General features: G+C 41.7%; 1 protein-coding gene across 1 annotated transcript in view; it reads left to right on the forward strand.

The window, feature by feature from the left end:
- LOC107579247 (muscarinic acetylcholine receptor M1-like) overlaps window positions 1-416 on the forward strand; it is a gene marked incomplete at its 5' end in the record, with an annotated part of 22,037 nt that extends 21,621 nt beyond the window's left edge. Inside the window, one exon of the mRNA XM_016265096.1 lies at window positions 18-416. Within this exon, the coding sequence (XP_016120582.1) occupies window positions 18-169 (152 nt within the window). The remainder of the gene's footprint in view (window positions 1-17) is intronic.
- Between the last annotated feature and the right edge of the window lie 6 nt (window positions 417-422).

Raw genomic sequence — 422 nt, forward strand, 5'->3', positions numbered from 1 at the left:
CGTTAACAGTACAGTAAATCCTATGTGCTATGCCCTTTGCAACAAGACTTTTCGTAGCACTTTCAAGATGATCCTGCTTTGTCGCTGGGATCAGAAAAAAAGCAAGCCAAGCTTTCCACAAAGACAGGCTGTGAGGTTTCACAGGAGCATACCGACAGACTCCACATAGTAACTTGGCTAATTTGCTAATGCTAACATGTAAGTTGCAAGGGGTAATTCCTCAAGTATCTGTACTATATACTGAAGCTTTAATGTGTGAGTCTCAATGTGGACGTGTAGTTCAGTCACTTATAATCCCGGGTCACTAGATTGTAACATTTTAAGACACTGTGGTTTAGTGTACAAAGAGCTTCAGTGATTCTGAAGCACAACTGAGAAAGTGCAGTGGCCATCAGTACTTCCTGTGGACGTTTTATATGCCT

Source organism: Sinocyclocheilus grahami, unplaced genomic scaffold (genome assembly GCF_001515645.1).
Source record: "Sinocyclocheilus grahami isolate Dianchi unplaced genomic scaffold, SAMN03320097.WGS_v1.1 scaffold15777.1, whole genome shotgun sequence".
Lineage (NCBI taxonomy): Eukaryota > Metazoa > Chordata > Actinopteri > Cypriniformes > Cyprinidae > Sinocyclocheilus > Sinocyclocheilus grahami.